At 59.0% G+C, this 13,515-nt stretch overlaps 1 protein-coding gene across 2 annotated transcripts in view; it reads left to right on the forward strand.

Annotated features, from left to right (window-relative positions):
- The window catches only part of ATP6V0D2 (ATPase H+ transporting V0 subunit d2), a 33,521-nt gene extending 21,588 nt beyond the window's left edge, over positions 1–11,933 (forward strand). Inside the window, exons 3-8 of one of the 2 annotated variants that reach the window (XM_084864423.1) lie at positions 2,218–2,396; positions 3,352–3,431; positions 4,552–4,629; positions 7,297–7,473; positions 8,708–8,785; positions 10,260–11,933. In XM_084864423.1, the coding sequence (XP_084720549.1) occupies positions 2,218–2,396; positions 3,352–3,431; positions 4,552–4,629; positions 7,297–7,473; positions 8,708–8,785; positions 10,260–10,421 (754 nt within the window). In that variant the 3' untranslated portion in view covers positions 10,422–11,933. The remainder of the gene's footprint in view (positions 1–2,217; positions 2,397–3,351; positions 3,432–4,551; positions 4,630–7,296; positions 7,474–8,707; positions 8,786–10,259) is intronic. The other variant, XM_084864422.1, reaches the window with a different exon arrangement.
- Positions 11,934–13,515: the final 1,582 nt, after the last annotated feature.

Raw genomic sequence — 13,515 nt, forward strand, 5'->3', positions numbered from 1 at the left:
GAAAAGTCACTTCTAGCTGGAGACACTTTGAAGCTTAATGAGAATTGTGGCCCTGAGTGGCCTGGGAGGCGGGGAGGGCTCCATGCCCCGCAGTGAGGAGCGGGCCAGCGTCTCCTGGGAGAGCAGGGCAGAGGCTGGTGCAGGGAAGGGCAGGTTTGGAGGCATCTTTCACCTGAACGCCACTGGGAGCAGGACTGCGGGAGTCTGAGGTGTGAGGGGAAGGTTCCCTAGCCGTTTCAGAGCCATCAGGATTGGGGGGAGCACTCCTAGGAATTTGGGGGAATGTTCCCAGGATTAGGGGATGCTCCCAGGATTGGGGGTGCTCCCAGGAGTTTGGGGAGGTGCTCCCAGGAGTTTGGGGTGATTCATGCTCAGCACTCTTGTTCTAAATATGCTGTTACTTCTGAGGAAGTTTTCAATGTTTCCTTTTGCCAGAAGACAAACAATGAGTGTGAGAGCAAAATGAATGGCTTTCTACTATTATTTTAATTTTCTCATTTCTCTACTTAAAAAGGGAAGTTCAGGGAAGTAAGAAATGTTATCCAAAATGTCAAATTTCAAGAGGGAGCAGAATATTTCTGAGGAGATTCTTTTTTCTCTTTTTTAAGATTTTTTAAAATTGATTTTTAAAGATAGAGAGGATGTGAGAAGGAGAAACATCAATGTGAGTGAGAATCATTGATCTGCGGCCTCCTGCACGTTCCCCACCAGGGATGGAGCCCACAACCTGCCACATGCCCTGACTGGGAATCGAACCTGCAGCCTTGCGGTGCACGGTTGCCATCCAACCAACTGAGCCATGCCAGCCAGGGCTGTGGGGGATCCAGCTCTCAGCAGGCTGGTTAGCATACCGACCCAAGGCGGCCTGCCCCGGGCGGGTGTGGGGCTGGCGTTGGATTGAACGAACGGGGACAAAAAGACACGTTTGCAATGTCGCCGAGGCAAGCTCGGCCCTCCTGTCCGGGTCCCAGTGGGACCCGTGGGGCCTGTTGCGGTAGATTGGCACGTTTTGTTGGAGAAGTTCACTGGTAATGAATTACTTAGCGCGGACCAAATGTACTCCACACACCCAGTCCTTCCCAGGAAAGATGGCTCCTGACTCTGCACGTACGTCCCTGTCCCTGTATGTGCTTCCCACATGGACAAGTGTGACCTGGCAGACGGCACATTATCCTGGTCGCCTGGCACCGAATTGTCGCCGAGAACGCGGTTGCATGTTGCAGACCCAGCCTCTCAGGTGGCGTGAACCCTGCAGCTCAGTGCTGAGCGGGGCGGGGCGCAGGGGGAGTCACGGGGCCTTACGGGATGGTCTGCTGTGGCCACGGAGTTTGCCAGCTGCTGCTGTCCAGTCCCACCCAAGGGACGCCCAGCCCATCCTGAGGCCTCCGTGTGGCACAGGGCAGGCCTCTCAGATGTAAAAACAAGTGTCATGGATGACGGCTAGCTACCAGCAGTGTTCCTTTTAATGAGTACATTCCCCAAAAGGTAACGCGAAGCCTCCTAGGGTTCGCAAATCTTAAAGGGAACATCCTCTAAACTAGGACCACACGAGGGTAACTCTAGGCTACAAGATGCAAAACAGGATGAAGACAAATTCGTAAAATGGGCATAAGTCAGACTTTGAGCGAATGTCGCAACAGTAACATGGTTTTTGGTCTGTGGGCGTGCCAGTGTTCACGCACTCCCGGTCGATAAGTCCCACCTGCTGGGAGCAGCAGGTGAGCTCAGAAGGAGTCACTGACAGGAACGCAGGCAGAACTGCAGCGAAGCCAAGATCCTGGGCGCAGGGGAGAGCACCACAGGGCGGGCTTTCCAGGAGCGACTGCGGGGCGGGGCGCTCTCTGCTCCTTTCCCCCACCGCCCTGTCCACAGGAGACGTCTTGCTGTGCGGCTGTGGGACCCTCCTGAGCCAAAGCCACTCCCCAAGGCTTTCCCGTGTGTGTGTGTGTGTGTGTGTGTGTGTGTGTGTGTGTGTGAGAGAGAGAGAGAGAGAGAGAGAGAGAGAGAGAGAGAAGGGGGGAGTCCCATGCCCTCCCAGGTGCGAAGATGCCCCTCCAGATGAGAGCCGCTGGCTCGTAGCCCGGGGCCTGTCCTGTCTCCGTCCCGGCTCCCCCGCGGGACAGCTCGGGCCACCACCCTCCCCAGGGAGCGCGCCCGGCGTCTCCAGTGGGTGCGTCTGGCCAGGGGTGTGTCCTGACGCCGTGCCTCCTCCTCCAGGTGCAGCTACATGATTGACAACGTGGTCCTGCTGCTGAGCGGCGCGCTGCAGAAGAAGTCCGTGCGGGACCTGCTGGGCCGGTGCCACCCGCTGGGCCGCTTCTCGGAGATGGAGGCCGTCAACATCGCCGAGACGCCCTCCGACCTCTTCCACGCCGTCCTGGTGGAGACGCCCTTAGGTACCAGCGTGGGTGAGGGCTCGCCCGTGTGCGGTCACTGCCCCGGCTCCCGAGAGCACAGCGCAGTGGAGAGGTTGCTGGGAGTGGGGGGACCAGCCCAGCCCGCCTGCCCGGCTCAGACAGGGAGCACTGCGGGCACCTCGGGGTCCGCACCTGGAGGGAGCACTCATCTCCAACGCCCCCCGCCCCCGCATGTGCATGACAGGCTGCCCCTTCCCCGGGCGCCTTCCCTTCCCCGTCACCGCCGTCCGCACGGGCTCCTGAGGGGCGTGTCGGGCGCCCGGGGTGTCCGCCGGCCCAGGAGCACGGAGACGCCACCGGCCCGGGCGCACGCGTGGCTGTGAGGAAGTCTGCGCAGTAGCTATGCCCTTTGGTCATTTGTCCAAATACTCTCCACTTTGGACAAAAGCTTTAGAAAAAAATAAATGTGTCATCAAGTGCCCGGTGCTGTGGTGCAGGTCCCAGGAGGGCAGGGGTCTGGCACCGACGCCGTGAGCGTGAGGCAGGCTCAGCCGGTCCACCAGGCACAGGCAGTTCGGTTCCCCTCCGGCCCCCACTGCAGAGTTTTAAAAATGAAATCGGACATAAATAAGCACAACTCAAGTTGGTCCGAAGGTTGTGGGTTATTGTTAAGCTGATTAACAATAAGCACAACTCCGCGCTTGGCACAAAGCGAGGGCATCAGAGCTAAGTATTAGCATTTGTGGCAGGACTGCGGACGTGAGCCCGGACGTGGGCACTGCCGGGCACTGGCTGTCAGTGAGCCGGTGCCCCGCAGGTGATGCTGTTAATGCTTGCGGAGTGGTCCCAGCCGGTGGCCCGTGGCGGTCGCTGTGACTCACCCTGGGATTGAAGCCCGTGTCCCCCTGGTGAGCACAGGCGGAGCGTGCAGGTGACACTGTCCGCGTGCAGTCCTGCTCGTCACTAACTCATCCTGTGACGCTTCTGTTCCCAGCACCGTTCTTCCAGGACTGCATGTCTGAAAACACCCTCGATGAGCTGAACATCGAAGTTCTGCGCAACAAGCTGTACAAGGTAACGCTGTCTCTGTGGCACCGTCCTGCCCGGCTCTGTGCGACGCGATGCCCCTGCCCGGCACGGCGGACCGGGCCGGCGTGGAGCATGTGTCCGCCTCCCGGCAGGAAGCAGCTGAGGGAGGTCAGCCCTCGCTGTCCCCAGGCCTGGCCGGAGCGTAAGGTGGCAAAGGGCTGGCGGCCCAGAGACAAGCAGCATTTACAGGCGCCTCTGTCAGTGGAGCTCGCTCTGTCCTTCGTTCTGTGAGTCCCAATGCCCGCTACCTGTCCACACGATTGTACTCTCCTGGCCGTGGGCAGCGTACCGAGATGACCGCTGACAGGGCGGCCTAGGTGCTGCTCACATCATCGGCCTCTGCCTGGACGGTATCGCCCCCTCCAGGTCTCTGTGTAACAGGCGCTGAGTCACCTGTCCTGGCACCTGGACAACCACAGCGCCTTCGGACCTTTTCCCAGAGCAGCTGAATGACCGCAGGCGCCACCCTCTGGGCCGCACGCCCTGCTGCAGCGCAGGGTCCTCCCCAAGCACTTCAGCCAGGCATGGCCCTGGCTGTGAATATGGGCTACAGGGCCCCTGATGCAGCCAGCGGGAGGCACTGTCCAAGCAATGCGGAGGCTAACCCACTCACCGGCTAAGCGGGCTGGTGCTCTCCTCAGACAGGCCCGGCGGCGCGGGGCGAGCGGGGGGAAGCAGTTCCTGGTGCGTGCAGTGGCACTCTGCGGGCGGCTGACTGCAGCCAGCCTGCCCTTCCTACCCCGTGCTCAGAGCCCCGGGCACCTCCCGAGAGGGGGCGTCAGCACAGGACAAAGCGGGTCTCTCTGGGGCTGGTGAAAGGGCTGGCACGCTCGGTAGAGGAGCCAGAACAGCCGAGTGAGGCCACGGAGAAGCATGCGGAAAAGGGAGGTACGGGGGTACGAGGCGAGGTGAGGGCGGCTGTGCTTCCTACAGCTCCTGCTGCAGACGGTGCCACGGCGTTGGTGTGAGCTCCTCCTCCCCGGTACTCCTACCCTCCCGGCGAGAAGGGACAGCCCACAAACGCTGACTGAGCCACGAAGGGCGGCTCTAGCTTCTCCACAAGGCTGTATGGCCACCCTGTCGTTTGACGTCTCCTCTTTTCCAGTCGTACCTGGAGGCGTTCCACAACTTCTGTAAGGATCACGGTGACGTCACCGCGGAAGTCATGTGCCCCATCCTCGAGGTGAGAAAGCGTGCTTGAAGCGTTCATGCCAAATGTGTTTCCAGGTGTTTCATTCCTGTCAGGGCCGGATGCTGCTTCATCGCGGAAGCTCCTTTATTAAACTAAAGTGAAACGAGCAACGCCTTTTACTCTCTGTATGACATCAGTGTCTTCCGTTAGTGGTGTTTTCTGCCTGGCTGGGTGGCTACATAGGTTGTGGGTTCGATTCTGGGTCAGGGCACATACCTAGATCGAGGGTTCTATTCCTGCTCGGGGCATATAAGGAAGGCAACCGATTGATATCTCTCTCTCTCTCTCTCTCTCTCTCTCTCTCTCTCTCTCTCTCTCTCTCTGTTTCTCTGTTTCCCTGCCCCTAAATCATATCCTTGGGTGAGGATTCAAAAAAAAGAGTGATTTCCCAAGTTTCCAACATTGAAGAGTTGTTTTAGACTTAGGAAAGAATAACACTTATAAAAATGTGATCATGCTTGCTGTATAATATGAAGAGAGATCGCAGTTAGTGAGAAATTTGGTAAGCTATGGCAATTACACGCCATAGGACTCAGAAGGACCCAGACTCCTCCAGTGAGGGACACAGGCGTGGGACCCGGGGAGCGTCCTGTGGAAGCCGCACCTAAAAGCCGCTCTTGCTCCAGCGCTGTGTGGGGACCGGGAGGCCCAGCCTGGCTCCTGCCTCTCTGACCGGAGTGTCATACTTCTCAATCCCCTTTGTCGTCAAAGAGGAATTGAATCTGTGCCAGAGGCCTCTTGTTTAAATGTCACCCGCAGATGCTCGGAAGCCCAGCGTCCCAGGGCATCGGGGCACAGCTGGCACTCAGTGTGGCCTGTCAGTGGAGCTCTCTGCTGGCTTCCTCAGACTCCTGGACTTAAAAATTAAAATATAATTTAAATATTATAAATATGTAACTTAAAATAAATCTGTACCTTAATTTTTATTGATTGTGGAGAGATAGAGGAAGGGAGAGAGTAGCATCGATTAATTGTCCCACTTACCTACCTGTTCATTGGTTTCATGAGCCCTATGTGTGGTTGGACCCGCCTTGGCGTATCACGACAATGCGCCGGCCAGCGGAGCTACCAGCCCGGGCAGGACTGAATTTAATTATGAGTTGTGTATTCTGGGTTCAGAAAAGCCCTGTGAAGATAATTTTTGTCCAAAGACTACCTTTAATCATTAGGCTACCTTTTATTCTGGCTTCATTGGTGGCAGATCCTTGAATGTGGATCCATGACTTCTGAATTCAAGGAAAACTGAGAAGAACTACCCTTTCGGCAAAAAAGCCGGGGGGTTGGGGAGTGGGGGCTGAGTAACTTCACCGGCATGTGGTGGAAGCCCCGTCCTGAAGCTGCATCCGGCAGCTCTGTCCCTCAAAGCAGCGCCTCCGCCCGGTGTCACAGCTGGAGGCGCCTGCGTCCCCCTCGAAGCGTCCAGTGAGCAGTCCCTGGAGAGGGAAGGGTCACTGGCCACCTCCTAAGGTCTCCTCCCCGTGTCTCGCCCAGAGGCTGGCCCCGATGAGTCGGGAACTTTCTGATGTCCCTTCGGACTCTGGTCACATCACACGTTCCCGGGAATCTCACTCCAGAGGCACTCAAAGCAGCACTTATCCCGGCTCAGAAATGGTGTCCACATCCCAGTCTCAGGTTTAGAAATGGTTCTTGCCCTTCCCGCCAACAGAAGCAGACGGGAGTTACGCTGAACAAAACGTGTGCAGCAGCACTGCACCAGCCAGCACGTGGTCTGTGCAGCACTCTCCGAAACTGCATGGGTTCACTTGGACTTTAAACAGCACAGAGATGAGAGGTCTGCCTGGTGTTCGTCCAGCGGAGCAGTCAGGCGAGCACACTCAGCCTACCGACCTTCACACGGCCCACCACCCCACAAACGAGGAAACTGTGGCCAGAGAGCGAGATCGCTAGCTCCAAATAGTATAATTCTTAGCTACAGAGTTAGAGTGTTGCTATTTAACTTAAAAAAAACAACTCCGGCCCAGCCGGTTTGGCTCAGTGGATAGAGCTTTGGTCTGCAGACCAAAGGTCCCAGGTTTGATTCCAGGCAAGGGCACGAGGCTGGGCCCTGGTTGGGGCTCGTGTAGGAGGCAACTAATCGACGTGTTTCTCTCACATCGATGTTTCTCTCTGTCTTTCCCCCTTTCTTCGTCTTTTCCTTAAAAAATCAATGGAAAAATATCCTCAGGAGAGGATTAACAAAACAAAACAAAAAAAGAAGCAGCAAAACAAAATAATAACCAAAAAACAAAATGATAACCCCACCCAGACCACGGGCACTACAGCACTTCCTCCCGTGAAGAGCTGACCCACGTCAGGGGCGTGGGGGCAGCGTGCACTCTCCCTGCCCAGTGCCCGCTAGGCCTTCTCCGGCTGTCTGCTCTGCCCGGGCCCACCACACCGCGCAGGCCTCCCTGCGGCTTCCAGGAGGAGGCGCGGCGGCTGCTGGCCCCTGTCCCGCACCTGCCGGAGCGCGTGGGGTGTGGAGCAGGGCTAGCCCTGGGGTGGGGCCCGGGCAGCTGCTCGGTGGTGAGCGGGGTCACAGTCTGGCCTGTGACCTCAGAGGCAGAGCCCACAGGGACCAAGTGGCCGGAAGCGCGGTCCGGGCTCTGTCTCAGCCCCGACAGGGCGGCTCTCACGCTATCCCTCCTGCAAACGCAGTTTGAGGCTGACAGGCGAGCCTTCATCATCACCCTCAACTCCTTCGGCACCGAGCTGAGCAGAGACGCCCGGGAGGCCCTCTACCCGACCTGCGGCCGGCTCGGCCCCGAGGGCCTGCGCCTGCTGGCCCAGGCGGAGGACTTTGAGCAGATGAAGAGGGTGGCGGACCACTACGAGGTGCGTACATGGCCGGTCCCCCGCTGTCACGTGGGCCCTGGGCATGCACCCTCCCTGCCCCTGCTCCCTCCCTGCCCGTGCTCCCTCCCTGCCCGTGCTCCCTCCCTGCCGGTGCTCCCTGCCGGTGCTCCCTCCCTGCCCCTGCTCCCTCCCTGCCCGTGCTCCCTGCCGGTGCTCCCTCCCTGCCCCTGCTCCCTCCCTGCCGGTGCTCCCTGCCGGTGCTCCCTCCCTGCCCCTGCTCCCTCCCTGCCCGTGCTCCCTCCCTGCCCGTGCTCCCTCCCTGCCCCTGCTCCCTCCCTGCCCGTGCTTCCTCCCTGCCCCTTCTCCCTCCCTGCGGGTGCTCCCCCCGGGGCTGTGAGGAGCACAGGGACTCTCTGTGGCCTCGGGAAGCACAGTTCTCAGGGGCGGAGGAGGCCATTCCCCGGGGCGGGCACCTGAGCTCACGTCAGAGCAGGTGGAAGAGCCAGCCCGGAGGCCCTTCGAGCGGCCGGGGGTGAGCAGGTGAGGGCAGTGAGGGCAGTGGCCCCTGGCTGTGCGCCTGGCTCCGGGGGCAAGAGGGACCCCCCCTGCCCCCCCAGCTGCTCTGCAGCTCAGGCCTCCTCCCCCAGCCGCTCCTCTCCTCTGGAGCTGAGACCTGCCCCTCCCCGGGCGCCCTGAGGCCTCTGGGGACCTGGAGGCCAGGCCTCCACTGTACCCGGTCCCTGGCCTGTGCCCCACCCGCACTCGCAGTCCCCGGGGGAATTGGTCAGCTGCCGTCTCTAAGGTGCCACATGCCTGAGGTGACCAGACATCCCCGATTTTTAACAATTTGTCCCGATTCCCGCAGTGTTTTAAAAAAGTCCTGATTTTTGGAAAGATTCTTTTAAAAAATCGCGACTTTTCCAAAAATTGAGACTTTTAAAACGCAGCGGGACAGGAGACAAATTGTTAAAAATGGGACTGTCCCGCCGAAAGCGGGACGTCTGGTCACCTTACACAGGCCCTGCCCCTAGAGGGGGCGCTGAGCTGGGAACGAGCTCCTATGCCCTGGCCGGTGGGTCTGCGCTCGCGGCTACGCTGTGCTTCCACCGCTGTCACCTGGGAAATGTGACACTTCCTGGGGGCTGAGTTACAGAACACATCCTCTGGGGATGAGCTTTGTAAACAAATAAACAAATGCAGCTTCTGTATTGCCAGGGGCCACACGTGATAAGAAATGAGGGTTTGTTACCAATATCGCTGCTCTGTCCCTCAGGTGTACAAGCCGCTGCTGGAGGCTGTGGGTGAGGGCAGCGCGGGGAAGTCGCTGGAGGACGTGTTTTACGAGCAGGAGGTAGGGCCGCTCCTCCTCCCGCTCTGGCCTGAGCCTCTGCTCACCGGGGTTCGCAGCAGCAGCCGGTGCTGTGCCCGGGGACAGACGCGGGGGGGGGCAGCCCAAAGGCAGGGAAGGGCCGGTTTCGCGCCATCAGCCTGCCTGTCGTTGGGCAGCCCGGTGCGCGCCCTCCGGTTGTCCAGGGGAGGACGCAGCGGGGCACACTGCGACGCTGGGAACTGTTCCTGCGAATGGGTGGGGGGCCGCGTCCTGGTTCCCTGGAAAGGCAGAAAGGCCCCTCTCCCTCCAGGCCCTGCCCGGTGCTGAGGCCCCACAGGGGACTGTGTTCCTTCGGTGTTTGACCTTTGACACCGGCAGCAGCCCCTAATCTAAGCCGTCCTCCCAGTGCGGCCCATCACTCCCCAAGCCGCAGGCCCTCCCGCTGCAATGACGGGGAACCACGGGGAGCCCGGAGGGACCCCCGGCCGCAGCGGGGCAGTGGCTCCTGTCGCCCTGCTCCGAGCGCTTGCACAGCTGCGGTGGCAGCAGAGGCCCTCAGCCCCCTCTCCTCCCGCCACAGGGACAGAGTGCGGAACTCTGCCGTTTCCGACTGCCCCAGTTCAAAGTATTTTCTTGAAATTTTTATTTTATATCCCTTCTACAGAGAAAAACCACAAACAATTGCCCTGTAAATCAGGTTGTTGCAGAGCATTCTAGAAAAGCTCGTGAGAGCTGAGTCTGGAGACCAGGGGCCGGACACTGCCCTGGAGGGAGTTAGGCAGCTAAACCCTTCCCAAGCCTATAAGGCCGTGGCCACAGCAACCTTTCCCTGAATGAGACAAGCCCACAAGCTGGATGCCAAGTGAATATAGCTCCAACGCCACACACAGTCACACAGATACACACACACAGACACGCACACACAACACACACACAGACATGTATACACAATGACAGACATGCACACACAGAGACACACAGGCACACACACACACACATAGACATGCACACAGACATACACACAGACAACACATAGACACAGACGCACACACACAGACGCGCACACACACACACAGTCCTAAGAGCCTGCTCAGAGTGACGGTGAGATTGGGAGAGAGCCCTGAGGCCTGCACCTGCTCAGGGACTGCTGGGTCTGCACTCACTGCTCAGGCACAGCGTCTGGCTCCTCCGTGGTGCGGGGCGGTGCGGGGCGGGGCGGTGCGGGGCGGGGCAGGGTGGGGCGGTGGGGGCGGGGCGTGCGGTGTGGTGCAGGGCGGGGCAGGGCGGGGCGGTGGGGGGCGGGGCGTGCGGTGTGGTGCAGGGCGGGGCAGAGTGGGGCGGTGGGGGGCGGGGCGTGCGGTGTGGTGCAGGGCGGGGCAGGGTGGGGCGGTGGGGGGCGGGGCGTGCGGTGTGGTGCAGGGCGGGGCAGGGCGGGGCGGTGGGGGCGGGGCGGGCGGTGGGGGCGGGGCGGCTGACGGCGTGCTCCCCCGCTCAGGTGAAGATGAACGTGCTGGCGTTCTCCAGGCAGTTCCACTGCGGCGTCTTCTATGCCTACACGAAGCTGCGGGAGCAGGAGATGAGGAACGTCGTGTGGATAGCCGAGTGCATCTCCCAAAGGCATCGCACCAAGATCAACAGCTACATCCCCATCTTGTGACCGCGCGGGGCAGAGATCTGAGTGGGAAGGGCTGCTACTGAGCAGAATGAAAGGAGGGGCGTTCGGTTATCACAGAAGGAAGCCGCGGCCTGGCTTACCTGCAGACTCCCCTTGTTTCCACGTTTATGTCTCTTCACGGCCTCGGCCATGCGTTTTCACTAACCCTTGGGGACTTTCCCTACTCTGAATTTGTGTGTTGAAACCAAATCTAATAAGTGTTTGACTCCTGCTCCTCATACTTCTCCACGGGCCCAACGACTGGCAGTCTGTTTCACTGTTTCTTCCTCACCTGAGGAAATGTTTTTCCTTGATTCTAGAGAGAGGAAGAGAGAGAGAGAAAAAAAAAAAAAATCCTGCGTGCACCCCAAATGGGGAATCAAACACCCAACCTGGGTATGTGCCCGACCTGGAATCGAGCCCATGAGCTCTAACCACTGAGCAGTCCCCCAGGGCCTGTTTTATTCTTTAACTGTCCGTTCCTTCCATCATCGGAAACCCCCGGAGCTGTGCGCCGCCCACCTGGCACGTGCGATGGGAAGGCTCCTGTCGGGCACTCGGTCAGGTGGGCTCGGGAGCCGCCGCTCAGCACAGACATCCCACAGCGGGCAGGGTCCGTTTGTCACAGGCACGGTGTGTAACCTGCACAGCTTCCTCTTAGTGCAAAGCACGAGACACAGCTCTTAGTGCTCCTTCATGCTGCACTAAGCTGGATTTTACACATTAACCAGCAGAAAACCACAGGGTCCATCGCAGCCTCTGGATTCTCTATAAACCTTCACTGAATCGGTGCCCAGAGCCAACCAGAGGAAGACAAGCAGCCCACACCTGCTCAAGGCCTTTCTTTCCAGCACAGGAACCGGTGCTGCGGTAGTGGGGGCGGGGCGGGGCGAGAGGAACTTTGCCCGACCTCAGGTCCCGGCTGGCCTAGCAATCACAGACAGGAGACCATGGCCAGGCTAACTCCGCTGTGTGGGAACCCTGCATGCGAGGGGGCCGGGCTCAGGGGTGGGTACAGAAGCCCTGCGCTCGGATGAGGTCAGCGTCCTGGGGCGCGCACAGGTCACTGTCAGCCGACGGAGCAGAAGGGCAGTGAATAGCACTGCCCACCAGATAGGTGAGGCAATTCCAGATTCCACATTCCTGCTGAGAACCTGCTATGCGCAAGGCCCCTGATTCAGTTCCAGGTCAAGGGTGGGGATCGTCTGGCCCACGGGCTGTAGAAGGTCTGGACGTCATCTGGCCTGGCCCTGCCGAGGCATTGGGGTGAGCTGGTTAAACGTTTGACCACTTGTGCCAAAACCGGTGTGGCTCAGTGGATAGAGCGTCAGCCTACGGACTGAAAGGTCCTGGGTTTGATTCCGGTCAAGGGCATGTACCTTGGTTGCGGGTTCATCCCCAGTAGGGGGTGTGCAAGAGGCAGCTGATCGATGATTCTCTCTCATCGATGTTTCTAACTCTATCCTTCTCTTTTCCTCTCTGTAAAATATCAATAAAATATATATATTTTAGAAATGTTTGACCACTTGTTAAGCTGATGACTTTGTATGGCCCCTGATGATGGGATAAATTCCCAAATGGCCCTGGGCAGAGAACAGTTCCCCGCCTGCTTTAGGGACTGAAAGGGAGGGCAGAGTTTCTCTTGGCCCGGAAGCTAAAATTGCCTTTAGCTCAAATCAAACGCAGAGCACATCCTGAGGTCTGGTTCTGAACCCCCAGCAAAGGTTCGCTGTAGCAGTGCTCACACCCACCACTGAACAGGGTCAGAAGCACAGGCAGGACGGACACGGGGAGATTACAGATGCTGTCTGCTTTGTGTCAGAGTCAGGAGGAAACAAAATTCTCCATTGGGTTCATCTCGTTCATTTTGAGTCATTTTCACTCCAGCAAATGGGAGCGTCCTCTTCCGGGTGCTGAGCACAGCAGTGAGGGACGCAGCGTGCTGGACAAGTGCTCCTGCCCCTGTCCCCCAGCACCGAGGCCCGGAGGCTGGGGCTAGGCGGCCATGTGGCTGTCAGGGCACAGGCCTGGTAAATATGGAAGTGGGTGCAGAAGCCACAGCCCAGCCCCTGCCCTCAGCAGCTTCCTGGTTACATCTTTACTCCGTCTCCTCCACAGTCCCCGGCCTCCGCTGCAGCCTCCACCCCTACCTCTGACCGCTCACTTACACACTGTCAGAGCAGAAGCACTGCCCGCTTTGTTCAGGCGGTTAGCGTGTGCTAGCACGCACCGGGCACCGGGCACCGGCCACATCAGGTCCCCGCAGGCAGCCCGCTCCCGCCCGCCCCTTCCAGATTCCAGTCTGGAGCAGCTCCCTTGGGGCCCCGCCCACCCACGCCCTCTCTCTATGGGGACATTTTCCCCTGGATCTCCACGCGGCTGGCGCCTTCCTGCAGGTTTTGATGCCACATTGCCTTCTGCAGCGGGCATCTGTCCCACCTTTTGGCCTGTGCACAGCAATCTTGCATACTCACCTTCTCACAGAGGTCCTCCAGGCTTAGGGGGCACCTCGTACTGGCCTCTGTCGGACACCCTGCTCTTCACCTCACAGTTCTTACCGAGTTTGTACCATGGGCAGATCTGTTTGCTTGGTAATGTCGGTTTTCCCCCTCCAACTGAGCACTCTCTCTACAAGCCCGAGATGTATTCCCGGATCACGCTGTCTGTCTGTAGCACAGGCCTGGCGCTCTGCAGCACTGAATAAATGTCTGCCTAGTGAATGAGGGCAAATCCCCTGCCGGAGGGCTCTGTGATTCAAACCATAGAACCACTAAAAGAGAAACTTGGAATTTTTAAGAGTTTATTTAAGCAAAAATCTATTCCAATCGGACAGATCCAACAGGAAGTGGTTAGAAGTGTCCGGACAGGAGCCGGGAGGAGTTTCTGGAGAAGAGGTGGACGCAAACAAGGACAGTGTCTGATTGGCTGTCGCTTAGCAGCCATCTGACTTGGAAGAGCCCAGGCGGCTGCTGGTGGGCTCTGGTTCCCGACCCCGAGACACCACAGGCCTGGGTTGGTTCCTGACACGGACGTCTGAGGCCTGGGAGGCGCTGCGGTCCGAGGCTCCTCCTCAACTTGCTGCACGGAAGGAAAGGCC

The sequence above is a fragment of the Pipistrellus hanaki genome, assembly GCF_964339955.1.
Source record: "Pipistrellus hanaki genome assembly, chromosome: 17".
Lineage (NCBI taxonomy): Eukaryota > Metazoa > Chordata > Mammalia > Chiroptera > Vespertilionidae > Pipistrellus > Pipistrellus hanaki.